This window comes from Takifugu rubripes, chromosome 3 (genome assembly GCF_901000725.2).
Source record: "Takifugu rubripes chromosome 3, fTakRub1.2, whole genome shotgun sequence".
NCBI classification, from domain to species: Eukaryota; Metazoa; Chordata; class Actinopteri; order Tetraodontiformes; family Tetraodontidae; genus Takifugu; species Takifugu rubripes.
This window is the reverse complement of record NC_042287.1, coordinates 15,649,416-15,663,250: the sequence shown is the minus strand read 5'-3', so window position 1 is coordinate 15,663,250 and position 13,835 is coordinate 15,649,416. Positions and strand designations below refer to the sequence as shown.

Genomic DNA, 13,835 nt, shown 5'->3' with positions numbered 1-13,835 from the left:
AAATCTTATCAATGATTCACTTGCTTTTGTCCAGACACACAATTACCATGCTACAACAAAAACGTTAAGATTTATACTTTATATGACCAGGTGTATGTACAAGCGACCTCAACCAGTCATTCTTGGCTGAATTTTAATGTTTACATTACAACACATACCAGGTTTTAATTGTAGCCAATCATCATTTCGAGCAAATGACAAAGTCTTTGAAATAAATTAAATTCCAAAATTGCATCATACAACCATTTCACTATAATTGCACTATATACCGGTACTATGTAATCTTTAAATTATTTCCTGATCATTGATCCAGTACAGATTATTTCTAAACACGGTGCATTCAACTGAGAACACTTACAGGAGCATTTTTTCCATATGTTGATGAAAAAGCCATGGCAGGAACATCTATTTTTCATCAAAGGTTACAGGAAACATCATACAGGGGCTACAGAGGGCAACATCCATACCGTTAATAGCACAGGGTGGGCAACAGGAGCCACCATTTGTAAACCATCAAAACACATTATGAGCAGCTATGAATGGCAACAATGAGAAAAAAGGAAGATGCCAATTTTTCCAACTAGGTGGCAACATATGCAATTTGAGTGGTGTGGAAACGACTGTTTACTAAGAGCTGCCTGTTGCACTGGCTCACAGATGATATGACCGAAGATCATCTCAGTATTGAACGATTTAAAAAAGGGCGGACCATTCAGTAAACACGGCAATGAACACACGCGCCATCAGACTTCAAAACACAAGGACTAAAAACAAGCTCGAGAACAATGATAACTCCCAGAACCAGACTGATCACCTGGGCCTGCAGCAAATTGAACTGCATAATCACAACTGATCAATATTTCTCGGCCTTCTGAAACCGTTTTTGCTCGTAAGAGATTCACTCCGTTGGACCAGATTCCGAACCACGGTATCAGCGCCGTAGACGGGGCAGAAAAGATTAACTCAAGCTCTGTGCCTTTAATAAGGAATCGCACATACAGCAGTCAGGGGAGTGCACGAGGAACAGAGACAGGGCGCGACACAGCCGACTGCGACACAGCGCAAATAAAACCAGCATCTACGAGAAAGCCGACTCTGGTGACGACGACCGCGTTAGAAACAAGAAGAGAGCGCACCTCTGTAACCTGCATGCACCTGAGCGCCCCCCCCCCACCCCCACCCCCACCCCCCCGCCGCCCATGTTAACTGTGCTGTAAACTCCACGCACCACCTGCACATCTACGACACGAGTCTCTGAAAGCAAAAGGTGGCTTGAACGAAAGACCGCTGGACAGACAGTGCATGCTACGCCATGTGGAAGAGGAGACGGGCGCGGTCAAAGGCCGGGAAATGCACAAAGAAAATTGGGGGGGGGGGGGGGGGGGCAACAAAAGAAAGGAGCCGTTTCTTTTTTTTTCGGACCAATCGGGGACAGATTTAAAGGATGTGACGTCATCAGTTCCTCTCTGGGGCCGTGCTGGCTAGTCCCTCTCCTCCGCATCGCTCCCTGTCTGAGGTGGAAAGATGGATAGCCGCTTTTCAGGGGAAAACGGGCAGGACCGCAGGCCGGGGGGCGGGTCTGGGCCCGGCGGCGGGTTAGTTGAAGCCAGTGTCGGTGTGGTAGGAGTAGTGGCCGTCCGCTGTTAGCTGCGTCGTCTCTGTGGCCGACGGCTGCATCATTATGGGCTCACCTCCGGCCTCTGTCGCACAAGGACCAACCGTAAACACACAGAGGTCAGAAGGTCACCCTTCAAACACGTCCCACATCATGTACCGTATTGGCCCGAATATAAGACCACCTTGATTATAAGACGACCCCCTCTTTTTCAAGACTCAAGTTTGAAAAAAAGACTTTTGAACACCAAATTTAATTTTTATACAGAAAATAATTACAGTACATCTGAAACAAATGATTCTATCTCCGACCCACTTTTCTCCAGATTGTCGCTACATTTCTCTATTTTCTGTTATCTCTTCTCTTATTTTCTTCTCTTTTCTTTCTTACCGCTATTTTTTTACTTTTCTTCTTCGTGCTACCGCTATTTTTATTTTTCTTCTTCGTGACAGGGGTTCGCTTTGGCCTGGGACGTTAGGTTCAGCATTCGCTTTAAATATATCTGGCGCCATCTAGCGTTGTGAATGGGTATAATGTCTAGACCGCGAATGTAAGACGACCCCCACTTTTTCAGTCTTATTTAAACGTAAAAAACACCGTCTTATATTCGGGCCAATACGGTAATCGCTAACTGCTCGTCACTGTCGGGGGGGGGGGAAGTGACGCGGCGGCTCCTCACCTCTCTCGTCCGACTGCAGCTGAGCCTCCAGGTCTTCGGGAGACACGTAAAAGTCCTGATCTTGGGCGTCCCGGGGCCGCGGTTTACACCTCCCGCAGCAGCAGTTGCAGCAGCAGCACAGGCAGCAGCAGAAGTAGCAGCCGGTCGCCAGGCCGCAGACGACAAACAGAGCCTGCGGGCAGAAGATCCAGGCGTCAGCGCTCCCCGAGCCACCCCCCCGCTCGGCCGAGAGGCTCTCACCTTCGCCCACCAGCTGGACAGGACAAAGTAGGTGTTGACGTTCTCCTCCCCGAACTGCTCGGCCACGTAGAGCCCCAGAGAGCCGTATTTGTCGTAGATGTTCCGTTTGGTGGGGTCGTTCAGGATGGCGTGAGCGTTGTTGATCTCCTTGAACTTGTCCGCCGCCTCGGGATTGTCGGGATTCTTGTCGGGGTGGAACTTCAGTGCCAGCTTCCTGAAAGAGAGGGCTGATCACAGCAGGAGTTTGCTGCCGAGCTCCTGCCTTCGGGTCAGGCCGGGACGCCTTACCTGTACGACCTCTTGATGTCGTCCGTCGTGGCCACTTTCTCGACCCCCAGCACGTGGTAGAGGGACTCACCGGCGGTGGACAGGGAGCGCTGCCTCTGGTGCTCAGCCATGATTTCTAGCTGCAACCAATAGCGTTGGGTTAAGCGCTTTTCAATGTTGCCACAATACTGGAAATTTCTTATTTTGATGTACGATTTGAGCGCAGCTTCATGTTTTAAGGAACATTTATTAGACTCTATGTAAGTGGGGCGCAGCACCCTCTAACGGTGGGAAAACGAACTGCATCAAAGGTGTCAGGTGGCCATCGGGAGAAAAAGAGGTTTTTTTTATTGTTAATAAATTTAAAAAAAAGTTGTTTTGTCTATTCTGAGCTTTAGAAACATTCTTATAAACATTCATATTTACAGAAACAAGGCAAGTAAAAAGGTGTGTTCAGATTGATCTAAAATCACTTCTGAGTTGTGAAGATGGATCGTCCCCAATCCAACATTTGTCATCACTTGTTGTATCGATCGGACCGAACATCTGGTAAACAGCTGCATCCTCCCGGGAAAACTGAGGAAATCTTATTATTTTCCAGGATTACGATGGCGTTAATTATTTAGGAAAACGTGAGAATTATGGCGATAAAAACCAAGGTTAGCTGTAGTCCCGCAGATGATGTCATGCCGACAATTCTATAAGATCATCCTGGAATTGTGACTAATTATGGGATGTGCAACTGAGAGATGATGCTGCAAGTAAATGTCTCCACACAGAAACACACCAGCTTCCAAATGGGTGTCATCATCCAAATGAATGGCTGCTGCTCTATTTTAAGCCCTTTTTTTTATGGTTTTCACAATCAGCGATCTCAGCGACGGATCCCAGATTCTTTTTGGCAGGAATCGCGTCGCGCTGTCAGGATTAAACCGCGGCTCCGACCCCAGGATCATAATCTCCGCGCAAGCATCAGCAGCGGCGGAGCTTTAGCGCACAGCATCCATGTTGGTTCGCTCTCCCCGGCCTGTTCGTGATGCAGGGCGAGGATGGACCGTCTGCGCTTGTCTTCAAGGGCAGGGGTCAGCGGATAAAAGATGGAGGATCCCCTCTCGGACTCACCTTTCGGTCGGTGCGGATGCGCTGTGGAACGGTCGGTGCCGGCGGGTCAGAATTCCAGGCGCTGTGGCGTGACTATGGCTGCATCTCTCACGTCCACGGACCCTCTCCGGCTTCCAGACGCAACCATGAACAGCTGCAGCAGGACGCAGGCCCCGCCCACAAAACACCCCTGTGGAGGCCGGACGTGCGCGTGCCCGCCGCCCGGGCCTGGCAGATGGGGGCTCGTGCAGGAGCTAGCATTAGCCGAAACAAAGCTAATGCGCGTTAATAAAAAACTCAAAGCTGTAATTGTATTAAATACATATTATGGGATGTAGATGGCAAAAGGATAATCTCCAAGAGCTCATCTGTTTGAATTAAACCGTTTATCACCATTATTTGACAGTGACATTGACATAATAGTACAGTATTTGTAATTTCGCAGTTGACATGCCATTGTAACAAGAATTTCTACTCATGAACTCTAATAATAATTATTCACAAGTCACCTAAATGTTAAAAAAAGAAAAAAATACCTGACCTACCCGAAAATGTTGTCAAGTCTGATAATCAACAATATATTGGAAATCTGTAAATTCTTCAAACTGTATAACTCATCCTCATCCTAACCCAGCCAATAACAATAATTGTGTAATGTTTATGTTGTAATTTTATTTCTATTTTATTCTATATTTATGTATATATGCTTATAATGCTTATAATATGTATATATTATATTATGTATATATTATATATATTTATGCTGTATATATGCTTATAACGTTCTAATCTTATCTGTATTTATTTATTCTGTTTCTATACTTTGTATAGGTAGCTACTACAATTCAATTTCCTCACGGGGATGAATAAAGTACATATTAATCTTAATCTTAAATCAGTAAAAGAGCTGACAGGATTTTTTTTTAAAAGTCAAGAAAGAAATTAACCTTAATTTGTCATGAAATAGAGCCATTTTCAGTCTGAACTGCTGTTATTTGTCTTCACTGTCATGCATGAGAACCATCAAGCATAAAGGAATCCCCTTTGCATTCCCGACACGTTACTATAAAATTCAGCACAATCCCAACATTCAGTATAAAAGTTTTTTTTTTTAATGAATGACACATTAATGGGGCACATGCAATTAAAGATTGCTCAAATATTTTTGAAACTTTTCCTCATAAAAAAACATGATAATTAACTAACTTTTGAAACCTCAAAAATACACATACATTTGAGTCTGAGTAGCTACAGTCAAGAAAATAGTTTTGCATTTATAAATCAACACCAATACAGTTTCGAAGATGTAACAATTACCTGTGTCATATAGTTTTATACCTGAATCGAAAAGACTAAGTGAGAAAATGCTTTACATGCAGACAATACCGCTTTTATAATTCATCATATAGACAATTTTTTATGGTTGTTATTAGCATGTAGTCTATCTCATTTTATTTCTGTTGTAATTATAAAAAAAAGAGTACAGAACAGTTAAAACAGTGAACGGGGCCTTAAAATCAAGTACAACACAGCAAACAAGAACCGACGAGTCGCTGCTGTAACTGTTCCTCGGCAACCGTGACGTCACGGCCCCAGCCAATCAGAAAGCTCGGACACCGACGGAACTCTCGCGAGATTATCAGATTAGCTCGGTTAGTTAGCTAGCCGCGAAAAGCTTGACTGTGTTGTCGCGCTGTGGACTTTTACGCTGTTATAAAATCCCCGAGAGGGTCGCCAAGTGCAGTTTTATTGCCGTCCTCAAACACCAGAAAGGAAGAATAATCGCTGGAGATCGTGCTGGTTCGGTAAGTTGTACAAACGCACGCAGACGGCTAACTAGCCAGGACTGTTGCTGAAGAGGAAATAGGTTTGTTTTGGAAGACTCCGGGTCTCACCAGATGGCTTCTAGTTGTCTTAGGAACGCAGTCTTAGCGCGTAAACCCGAAAGTTTGGGTTAGCTCATGTTTAATTCAGCCTCTCATCGTTTAATTATTTATTTAAAGAACATACGTTATTCCTTTCAAAATATCAAATCCTGTGTCCACCTCTGCACGGTGGGGCTATTATTGCTTGCAGGTGCAGACTGTGACCGAGTTGTGTCAGGATTGCTCATTTTTCGGTCTCTTTCCAATGGCTGTTAGAATTCCCTGGACCCCAATGATGAGCTATGCTGAAAAGCCCGACGACATCACAAAAGAAGAGTGGATGGAAAAACTAAACAATGTTCACATACAGAGGGCGGACATGAATCGGCTCATTATGAATTACCTGGTGACAGGTGAGACATGTCAAGCTCGGATGATGACTGTGACCTACCTGTTAAGCTGCACGCCACCAAAATACTTACTGGGTTTTTCTCTGTGTCAGAGGGATTCAAAGAGGCTGCAGAGAAGTTTCGTATGGAGTCTGGGATCGAGCCAAGCGTGGACCTGGACACTTTGGATGAGAGGATAAAGATTAGGGAGATGATCCTGAAGGGACAGATACAGGGGGCTATTGCACTCATCAACAGCTTGCATCCGGAGCTGCTCGATACCAATCGATACTTGTATTTTCACCTGCAGGTGCGTGTGCCCGTTGTTAACTCCAACGTCACTAATTGAAGAGAGGCTATAAAGTAGAAGCTAACATTTCCAAATGTTGGCTTCTACGACTCAAAGAAAAGAACTGTTTGTGTTCCGTGTCATCAAAGCTGTTATTGTGCACGTCCGTGTTATTTCTAACTTAAATAAGAAAGAAAACCTAATACTTGATCTTATTTACTTCTGCAGCAGCAACATTTGATTGAATTAATAAGGCTAAGGGAGACGGAGTCGGCGCTGGAGTTTGCCCAGACGCAGCTGGCTGAGCAGGGGGAGGAGAGTCGTGAATGTCTGACAGAGATGGAGAGAACACTCGCCCTTCTGGCCTTTGACAACCCAGAAGAGTCTCCCTTCGGAGACCTGCTCAACATGATGCAGCGGCAAAAGGTAGACTGAAACTGAGGGCTTGAGCACGACGAAGGTGCACCTGGTTTAATCATGTGTTTAAAGCTGGTCCTTTGAAAAAAGTCCACCTGTTTCAAGGTAAATCTTTGATTATTACTGATGAAATTAAACAGAGATGTTCACATGGCTTTTAGATTTAGCTGCACACGTCCTTAAACTTTACTCAAATGTCGCCTATCAAAGAGCAGCTAAATTGAAACCCAGGAAGTGAGCGATAAAAGAGAGAACTCAGACAAAGGTGATATGTGGGTGGAGGCTCATGCAGGTGACGTCAAAGGTGTTTGAAATCTGGGTGTTTTTATATCTGACCTCATTTCTGGCTGCTCAGGTGTGGAGCGAGGTGAACCAAGCTGTTCTGGACTATGAAAACAGGGAGTCGACCCCCAAACTGGCTAAACTGCTGAAGCTACTACTGTGGGCACAGAACGAGCTGGACCAGAAGAAGGTGAAATATCCCAAAATGACTGACCTAAGCACAGGCACCATCGAGGACCCCAAGTGAGCGCAGCAGACCACTGCCCACACCCCCTTAATTTATGATCAGTCAGTGACTGGGTGACAAGCAGGTAACGCGTCTAAACAAATGCTAACTTCATCTTTCATTCACGAGAGGTCTGTAAACTGTAAATTGTTGTATTTTGAAAATTAACAAAAAAAAAAGAAGCTTTTTTTGGGGTCAAAGACGACAAACGTCAGATTGCTGTTTTATATTTTATCAAAAGCTTAATCTTATTTATTTTGACTATGTTTGAATTAATTTGCTTCAGAGAGAGTTTAGATGAGAGAATGCTGACGTTCCCAGACTGGAGAACACGGCCGGTTTTGAACTTTGTAACACCAAAAACAGCTTGGTTGTTTGTCGTGAATGTGTCTGTGAATGAGTTCAGGGTCATTTCCAATCACAAATGTGTATTTTACAACTATATGTTGTAATATTTGAATTCTTTGAGTATTTTGTGCTGCCGGTTCCTCTACAATAGGCCCTTGGGAGGATCTGCACCACGCGTGTGTTGGGTGTTTAAAATTAGAAACCACCCCACGACGAGTTCCACGCTCGCGTCCTCCAAAGCGTTTGTTCGGTTTTGTGCTGCCAGGGACCGTGCCGCTTCTGTGGACGGATGGAGGAAGAGCGGCGAGGACGCCGCCGATCGGTCACCAGAACACCCTCAACTAAAAACTGAAGAGATTCTAAACCTGAACATTTCGCTTTTCCTAAAACTGCATGCGAGTCTCCTTCAGCTGGAAAGACACTTTTGCTTGTTTCATTTTGTTGACATTTTTATATCTATATTTTTGATTGCTGCTAGCTGTCCATCCTTAATTTCTTTTAAGGTTGTATTGTCCTACTATACGTATTGTCATCGAGAAATCCTGAAGACCAGAGAGTTAAAAAATCCCTTTTATTATCCAACATTTTTAAGGTCGATTTGCAAATATTCAAATAAATACTTTTGCGATCTGAACACGAGCCCTTGTTGTGTTTCCTGACTCCTCTGCAGGGGAGGTGTTCTACCTGGCAGGTGCTCTGAACCTTTAGGTGAAAGATAGATTATTGCTGCTGAACACAATGCAAAAGGAACTCAAACGGGTTCAGCTGGAATCAGACAAAAAGGGGCCGAAGGTGTGACTGAAAAGAGGAGCTACATCATACCGGCTCTTCTCTTCTGCTTACTGGCAGAAAGTGGAAGAGTTTTGGCTATATTCAAATACGTGTGACCACACTGAGACTGACCGGCAGACAAGCCTGTTCTGTGCTGGGACGTGATTATTTTCACAAGGGTAATTTGACTTATTTTCATTATTAATCAGTTTATATTTTCACTCCTGTTACGCTCTCGCACGGATTAGTTGAGCAAACATGCTGCTTATCCGTGCACGCCTTGTTTGCTGCGGAAAGTGACCAAAAAAGGGTTTAAATTTAAGAGTTGGGGAAGGGTTAATATATTGTAAAGTAAAAGCAGAAGACATAAATCTGGAAGCAGCAATGCTGAACCTAAATATCTGTTTCTTGATTGACAGGAGCACTTTTGTTCAGCAGCCACTAAGAACACTGCCTAGCAGGTTGCTTGCAGTCTTTGCTAACATGTTATCCTTGTCCCAACAAGTTTTACCAGTTAGGTTTGTGCCCCAGCGGATCCTAGGCAGAGCTACCGGAGTATGTCAGTGTCAGTGTGGGAGAGACGGTGCCAGTGTGTCCTGAATGGCTGCTAATCACACATCAGGAGATGGCAAAAACACAGAATCTCTGTTGGCTTCCAAAGTTTCCGTCGCCTTTTTCCCACCAGGCGATCAGCCGGCGGACCAGAACCTGTGGCCCAGGTAAGAGCGAGAACACGGATTAGCAATCTGCTCCTCCTCATCACTGCTACTCACAACTGTCTTGGAATCAGGGCAGAAGTTAGTCTGCCAGCCGGTAACATCTGCCATGTTTAAGCCCGTGAATGTTCTGCCGGTCTTCCTTTACATGAGGGATCCTCTTGAGTTCTGAGGTAAAATTCTGCTGCTCTCCTTCCAAGTTGCTTGAAAATCCGCACCTTAGTCACACGTTACCCCTAAAGGAGGGAAGCAGCCCGGATCATCTCACCTCTGCTGTGGTCACGACATCCCGACCGGCTCTGCCGGAGGACGTCTGTAGTCCTCTCGGTCGGCGCCATGACCCACCTCACCTCTACACGCGTCTCATGTGTCTCTCTGGCATTTACTCATGCGTTAACCCCTCCCAAACCTGTCTTGAGGGATACTTGAGTAAATAACAATAGCCATGAGTAAATATCCGTGCAGCCATTTTTTAAATGTGTTTTTATTGTATTTTTTTTAAATCCTCCCAGGCCTCTCCTCAGGAAATGGATGCCGATGCTGTTTCTGGGCACCTGCCTGCTGTACGGGGCCAGGATGACCATGCCCATCTGTGTCGTGTCCATGTCGGAGGAGTTCCACTGGAGTAAAATCGACTCCGGGCTGGTTCTGGGTGGGTTCTTCTGGGGGTACTGTTTCACGCAGATCCTGGGGGGACACGCCAGTGACCGGTGAGGCTTGACGCCCCTTGTTTTCACATCTAAGATTGCTAGACTCGAATTCTTCCTCTTGTCCTGACTCAGAATCGGGGGCGAGCGCGTAGTGTGCATCGCTGCTGCCTCCTGGGGTCTGATCACAGCTGGAACTCCTCTCCTGGCCAACCTGGGCTCTCACATCCTGGCTCTCATGACCTTTTCTAGATTCCTTATGGGCCTGTCGCAAGGTGAGCGCTGTCAATCAGTCAGGAACATGAACATTTTTTAGCCCAACAAGAACACTGTCCCAGGTTTAACACCTTTCAGAACCTTATGTTGTTCTACTGGGTATTTACTCAGCATTTCTCTCTGAGGACATTCCAAAAAAAAAAAAAAAACTCAAGTAGCGCAACTTTTGGGCCAAAGCACAACCACCTGTGGCGCCCCGGCTGCTTTTTATTGAGTCATCACTCATCAGGGCACCCACCAAAGAGGAAAATCACCAGAATGTGCTGAAATAAATCCATAAACCTGTCTTATAGGTGTCTTTTTCCCATCTCTGGTCAGCCTCTGCTCACAGCGTGTGTCTGAGGGAGAGCGAGGACTTTTAATGAGCACCATGCACGGCGGCTGCCATCTTGGGTGAGCGGCCAAACTCGTGCGCCCTCAGATACAAACTCCGGGACCCTGTTGACTTTTGTCCTCCTCTGCTCGCAGGACGTTGCTGGCAGGTGGGATGGGGTCGCTGATGCTGGACTGGTACGGGTGGGAAAGCATATTTTACACCATCGGTTTCCTGTCTGGGCTCTGGGCCCTCGTCGTCTGGCAGTTCTTGGACGGTTAGTAACTCTGTCCCTCACAGAATCTCTGACTAAAGAAGCAGACATCACCGACAGGCCTGACTGGTTTCAAAGAATTTTTTTATGGTGGCAACTGGTTGTGATGGGAGCGGTTATTAACTCTATTCAAACACTTGCAAAGTGACGATCCTCTAACGCCCCCTTTTTCTTGTATTTTTTTAGGAAGTGTCATCACCAAACCGACGGATGCCGTCAAGCAGCCGGCGTTGCCCTTGACGAGGCTGTGGTGGAGACTCTGTAAAATGCCTCCGATCTGGTACAGGGTGAATATGTTGTCTTTCGCTGTTTGGTCGTGTTTCAGTCGTCGGCTCAGTCCCATCGTGTCCTTCTCACTGTCCGTCGAAGGGCCATGGTGTTTGCTCACATGTGCTTGACGAGCACCTCATACACCTTGTTGTCCTGGCTGCCGACGTACTTCAAAGAGACGTTTCCCCACGCGAAGGTATTTGTCCTCTCTCCACCTGTGGACCCGTACGAAGGCGTCCTCCCCGTCCTCTCAGGTGTCACGCGTCTGTTTTGCAGGGGTGGGTGTACAACACGGTCCCCTGGCTTTGTGCCATCCCGTTAGCAGTCGGCGGCGGCTACGTGTCAGACGTCCTCATAAACAAAGGTGTGAACCCAGCGGCCATTAGCGTCTCTGTTATTTTCCTTTTCAAAGACATTCATTGTTTCTTTTCTCCCTGTAGGATACAGCGTAATATTTGTGAGGAAGTTAATGCAGGTAAACTCGCTGAATGTTTCCATCAATGTGGGATTTTTTTTCCCACTTTTTCAAACATGAATATACAAGTCTGCATCGATGCCCAGGGCACAGGAGCTTTGGAATTTTAATGGCAAGCGTGTGCACGCCACTCTCCTAAGATCATGCCTTACCTTTAAGTTCCCAACTGTGTGTTTCTCCTCTGTTAGACCTTGTCCATGGGCACATCCAGCGTGTTCGTCATGCTTCTGGTTGGACCAGTCACGTGTCACTCTGCTATCATTTACGTCTCGGCTGTTATGGGATTATTCAGCTTCACCAGCGGGTGCGTATAGAATTAAGGGTCGGCGTGTTCAACGTCACATATTTTCACTTCCCAATCCTCAGAAAATGGAGAAAAGTTTCTCTGGCATGTTTATGATTCCTAAAAGTCAAGTTTGGTATGAAAGCTGGCGTTGTTAACATGAGGACCTCGTGTCCATTTAAGGTTTGCGGGATAATACATAAACATCTGCCTGCGTCTTGGCTGCGGTTTGTGATGGTGACTGTTGCTCTCCTGTCGCCATGGCAGCACTGGTGGGAAAAACCAAAGCAGCAAAGCTCCTTAAACCATTACAGGGGGATTTTATGTCGCTGCCATTGTTGCCGATATTGTTCTGAAGTCAGTGCGTCTAACGGTCTGATGGCGTTTCAGGGGCGTGTCTGTGAACGTGCAGGACCTCGCCCCCTCGTCTGCCGGCGCTCTCTACGGTCAGTCGCACTCCTTTCATACGCCTGCGCCAATTAACCTGTGCTTTATCTGAGCTCCAATCTGTCTCAACAGGCTTCATGAACACGATGGGAGCCTTAATGGGTACGCGTCCAGCCTGTCACCTGCCTTTTTATCTCCCCGATCACAACACGACCTACTAAGCTAACCTTGTCTTAAACTGCCTATTAGATACTAGACCACAGGTCTGAGTCACAATGTGTGTGGAACTGACTTGCTGAGTTGTCTAACGTGACCCATCTGTCTGATCTACCGCGCAGGAGTTCTGTTCGTCTCCTTGTCTGGTTACCTGATCGAGGTCACGCAGACGTGGGGCAACGTCTTCGCCGTCATCACGTTAATTAACACCATGGGACTCGGGATTTTTCTCATCTTCGGGGACGCTCGGCGCGTCGACCTGGAGGGCGACAGTCCGGTTCAGGTCGTCTGACCCGGAATTTGAAAACCTCAAACCTCAAAGAGCTGCAGAAAAGAACCGTAAATGTAGGACGAACATGGACTTCCTGTTCTGTGTGAAGGAACCTTCTGTTTACTCTCAGTCTGTTCAAATGTTTTAGAACTCATGTCAGGAAATTAGAGGGGGTTTTGATAACTTATAGTCTTTTTATTGCTTTTATTTAAATATGTTAAACGGTCTCAGGGTTTTACCAAAACAAGGATTTTTCTGTTTCTTTGTTATTTTTATCAGACCTGCTTCTCCGCTGGACAGCTGACATTTTGCTGCTTATTTTGTAAAGTAAAACATGGGTTTGGTAGCAGAAACTGAAGTTGAGGAGGGGAAATGGCTGCTATTTCAGAAGCACTTGTAATAAAATACCTTTTGGATGTGAGAATGGAGGTTTCTTCATTTCAACCTGATTAAGTGCAGTTCCACGCAAAGCTGCACCTGAATCATCTGATTTCTAATGATATAGTTAAATTGTAGTTATTCCTCATCTTCTTGTCCTGCTTTGTTGTTTGGGGGGGGGGGGGGGGGGGTCCACTTGTTGGGTTGGTGGTTCACTTGTTGGGTTGGTGGTTCACCATGGGGCCCTGTGTGGGTTTGGTGCCTTGCTCTGGGGTGTTTTGGCACCTCTCCTGGTACCAATAGTCTCTCGCCATCTTGTGGCTGAAGATATTTTTATCGGTACGGTTTACGTTACGTTTGAATCGGTAATCAGTCCCGAACCTTCGGCTCTAGCGGGCCTGCGGTACGGATCGAGCCAAGCAGGCTCGCCCTGCCCCTGATCCCGGATCATTACGTCACGACGATGCTGCGTCAGAGCCGCACGCAACAACAGGGCGAGTCAGACTTTTTATGTCCAGAAATGCGTGACACGGGACGGGCTCTTTTACAGAGTAAACCCGGTTTAGAACCGGATCTTCCAGAAACCCGGACACTACTGTTATTGTTTGCTTTCTGCCACTGTGGCTCTAAAGAGGAACGGCGGACGGAAGGAGGCGGCCGCGCGCGCCGGAGCTCGAGGACAGTTGATCAACGTGCGTCCGGATGTGACGATCGACAAACACACGAAGAGAATCGCGTCCGAACCTGCGGGTGTAAAATATCGTCACTGGTTAGTTGTTGCTATTTAAAACACCAGAGCTGACGCCGGCGCGCGCGCTCGTGTGCGTGCGTTTCATCCGA

At 46.4% G+C, this 13,835-nt stretch overlaps 3 protein-coding genes across 5 annotated transcripts; 2 read left to right on the top strand and 1 right to left on the bottom strand.

Annotated features, from left to right (window-relative positions):
* Window positions 1-1,408: 1,408 nt before the first annotated feature.
* dnajc5aa (DnaJ (Hsp40) homolog, subfamily C, member 5aa) lies at window positions 1,409-4,081 on the bottom strand. The gene is made up of 5 exons (XM_029833541.1): window positions 3,924-4,081; window positions 2,823-2,941; window positions 2,535-2,748; window positions 2,295-2,466; window positions 1,409-1,700 (listed from the first exon to the last, which is right to left on the bottom strand). Exons 2-5 carry the CDS (start codon window positions 2,930-2,932, stop codon window positions 1,597-1,599), a joined length of 600 nt encoding a protein of 199 aa, XP_029689401.1. The 5' UTR covers window positions 2,933-2,941; window positions 3,924-4,081; the 3' UTR covers window positions 1,409-1,596.
* A 1,447-nt stretch (window positions 4,082-5,528) lies between these two features.
* Window positions 5,529-8,352, top strand: LOC101073127 (glucose-induced degradation protein 8-B homolog). 2 transcript variants are annotated; one of them, XM_003963531.3, is made up of 5 exons: window positions 5,529-5,707; window positions 6,044-6,180; window positions 6,270-6,466; window positions 6,674-6,871; window positions 7,218-8,352. In XM_003963531.3, exons 2-5 carry the CDS (start codon window positions 6,060-6,062, stop codon window positions 7,389-7,391), a joined length of 690 nt encoding a protein of 229 aa, XP_003963580.1. In that variant the 5' UTR covers window positions 5,529-5,707; window positions 6,044-6,059; the 3' UTR covers window positions 7,392-8,352. The 2 variants fall into 2 exon arrangements, with proteins under 2 accessions (XP_003963580.1, XP_011601054.1); XM_011602752.2 differs by having other exon boundaries at window positions 5,979-6,180.
* Window positions 8,353-8,462: 110 nt separating this feature from the next.
* LOC101080110 (solute carrier family 17 member 9-like) lies at window positions 8,463-13,041 on the top strand. 2 transcript variants are annotated; one of them, XM_011602753.2, is made up of 14 exons: window positions 8,463-8,668; window positions 8,995-9,208; window positions 9,718-9,915; window positions 9,988-10,127; window positions 10,422-10,521; window positions 10,597-10,718; window positions 10,902-10,995; window positions 11,085-11,181; window positions 11,262-11,349; window positions 11,426-11,460; window positions 11,649-11,764; window positions 12,134-12,189; window positions 12,263-12,292; window positions 12,469-13,041. In XM_011602753.2, exons 2-14 carry the CDS (start codon window positions 9,090-9,092, stop codon window positions 12,636-12,638), a joined length of 1,365 nt encoding a protein of 454 aa, XP_011601055.2. In that variant the 5' UTR covers window positions 8,463-8,668; window positions 8,995-9,089; the 3' UTR covers window positions 12,639-13,041. The 2 variants fall into 2 exon arrangements, with proteins under 2 accessions (XP_011601055.2, XP_003963609.2); XM_003963560.3 differs by having other exon boundaries at window positions 8,463-9,208.
* The last annotated feature ends 794 nt before the right edge of the window (window positions 13,042-13,835 follow it).